The 2818-nt window shown below is 31.4% G+C and overlaps 1 protein-coding gene across 3 annotated transcripts in view; it reads left to right on the top strand.

Annotated features, from left to right (window-relative positions):
- Positions 1-2818, top strand: part of LOC106474096 (ADP-ribosylation factor 1-like) — a 16361-nt gene that overhangs the window by 9271 nt on the left and 4272 nt on the right. For all 3 annotated transcript variants that reach the window (XR_002613849.1, XM_013934782.2, XM_013934784.2), the window contains exon 3: positions 2465-2575. Coding sequence is in view for 2 of the 3 variants with exons in the window: in XM_013934782.2 (XP_013790236.1) it covers positions 2465-2575 (111 nt within the window). In the remaining variant the exon portion in view is untranslated. The remainder of the gene's footprint in view (positions 1-2464; positions 2576-2818) is intronic.

Raw genomic sequence — 2818 nt, 5'->3', positions numbered from 1 at the left:
GCAATGTTTGCATTTTTTATCAAATATTTGTTTTGTCATATAAAAAATAAGTAATAAAAATACACAATTTAATTTATCTTTATTGATATTTTGTATTCAAAGAATTATTTTAATTATTGATAGTGAGTGTAATCCTTTTTGTCTGGGTCTGATTCCCTGTAGTGACAGGCAGTCTGTTCATACCTGGCTAGGGAAAACACCAGGATATGTTAAATCTTTGCATCTCTGATTCACACGTATGGTTAATACAGGATATGTCAAATCTTTGCATCTCTGATACACACGTATGGTTAATACAGGATACGTCAAATCTTTGCATCTCTGATTCACACGTTTGGTTAATACAGGATACGTCAAATCTTTGCATCTCTGATTCACACGCTTGGTTAATACAGGATACATCGAATCTTTGCATCTCTGATTCACACGCTTGGTTAATACAGGATACATCGAATCTTTGCATCTCTGATTCACACGTATGGTTAATACAGGATACGTCGAATCTTTGCATCTCTGATACACACGTTTGAGATGCAAAGATTCGATGTATCCTGTATTAACCAAACGTGTGAATCAGAGATGCAATAATTCAACGTATCCTGTATTAACCAAACGTGTGAATCAGAGATGCAATAATTCAACGTATCCTGTATTAACCATAGTGGTATATACTGCCTGACAAACGCCATCTTCCAGACTTGTTGAAAGCAAAATGTTTTCACTTAAACGTGTGTGTTAATTTGATTATCTGAACTTTTCTTTCCAACACCTTGCAACTCGATATTCATGACATCTCTTTTAGATAATTTTGGTTTTCACTATTTGAAATAATACTCTCATAGTATATTTATGCATACAAACTGTTTGTGTTCCATATCCTAGTAATACTAACCAAACGTGTGAATCACAGATGCAAAGATTCAATGTATCCTGTATTAACCATACGTGTGAATCAGAGATGCAAAGATTTGACATATCCTGTATTAACCATACGTGTGAATCAGAGATGCAAAGATTCAACACATCCTGTATTAACCATACGTGTGAATCACACTGTCTTGCACATTTTAATCATTTACACAAAACGTTCAACAATACTTCTTTTTATGCAGCATTAAGATTTTTTTCAACAACTGTTTCCTGGCATAACTTTTGTGCAACGTGGTATATACTGCCTGACAAATGTCATCTTCCAACTTCTGTGCAAAACGTTTTGTGTAAATGATTAAAATGTGCAAGACAGTGTAACGTTTTGTGTAAATGATTAAAATGTGCAAGACAGTGTAACGTTTTGTGTAAATGATTAAGATGTGCAAGACAGTGTAATGTATTGTGTAAATGATTAAGATGCAAGACAGTGTAACGTTTGGTGTAAGTGATTAAAATATGCAAGACAGTGTAACGTATTGTGTAAATGATTAAAATGTGCAAGACAGTGTAACGTATTGTGTAAATGATTAAAATGTGGAAGACAGTGTAACGTATTGTGTAAATGATTAAAATGTGCAAGACAGTGTAACGTATTGTGTAAATGATTAAAATGTGCAAGACAGTGTAACGTATTGTGTAAATGATTAAAATGTGGAAGACAGTGTAACGTATTGTGTAAATGATTAAAATGTGCAAGACAGTAACGTTTTGTGTAAATGATTAAAATGTGCAAGACAGTGTAACGTTTTGTGTAAATGATTAAAATATGCAAGACAGTGTAATGTTTTGTGTAAATGATTAAAATGTGCAAGTCAGTGTAACATTTTGTGTAAATGATTAAAATGTGCAAGACAGTGTAACATTTTGTGTAAATGATTAAAATGTGCAAGACAGTGTAACATTTTGTGTAAATGATTAAAATGTGCAAGACAGTGTAACATTTTGTGTAAATGATTAAAATATGCAAGACAGTGTAACATTTTGTGTAAATGATTAAAATGTGCAATACAGTGTAACATTTTGTGTAAATGATTAAAATGTGCAAGACAGTGTGACTTTTTTTTTTTTTAAATGAAATTTACCATATGTTTATTGAAGCTTAACTGATCAAAATTTGAAAGAAATTATGAATAATAGAAAAGTTATATGTATTATTATGAGCAGGTAACTGTGTTCAGTGTCCCACTGTGTGAATATTTGTATTAAATATTGTTTATTACTTCGATGTTTCAACTCTTAGAAAGTTACTTATGGGAAAATGTTACTGTTATTTATAAATTAATTTTTCCTTTTAGTATCCACTGTAAGAGAAAAGGCTTGTTTTACAAGCCTACTTATAATATATTTTTCACCTTTGTTCTGATTTTAGGGAAATTTAGAGAACAAATTAAAAGATGATTTACTACCCATGTGAACTATGTTTAAATCCAAACAGCCGATTTCTGTGTCTGAAATTTTTAATTATATGCTTTTAGGATGAACAGTCAACAGTCTTTTATTTGTATATGACCTCAATCTATTATTTGTTTTTCAGGTTTTAACGTAGAAACAGTGGAATATAAAAACATCTGTTTTACTGTGTGGGACATTGGAGGTCAAGACAAAATCAGACCATTGTGGCGTTACTACTTTCAAAATACACAAGGTAGAATTTTATACTTGGAACTGTATTTACAAACAGTATATATATATATATATATATATGTAGTTTGTTGGTTAAATTGATTGTTCTTATGACTTGGTCTATTTACATATTTGCCATGATTTTTTTAAGGGTTTAATTACCTCTTTGATTACGGGTAGATACATTTCACCCATTTTACGTAGCCACCAACGTAACCATAACTTTTTAAGTTAACTCTTTCAGCACGGGCTAGGCTACTGGGAC

Source organism: Limulus polyphemus, unplaced genomic scaffold, assembly GCF_000517525.1.
Source record: "Limulus polyphemus unplaced genomic scaffold, Limulus_polyphemus-2.1.2 Scaffold6816, whole genome shotgun sequence".
NCBI classification, from domain to species: domain Eukaryota; kingdom Metazoa; phylum Arthropoda; class Merostomata; order Xiphosura; family Limulidae; genus Limulus; species Limulus polyphemus.
The sequence above is the reverse complement of the archived record's forward strand: the minus strand, read 5'-3'. Positions and strand labels throughout refer to the sequence as shown.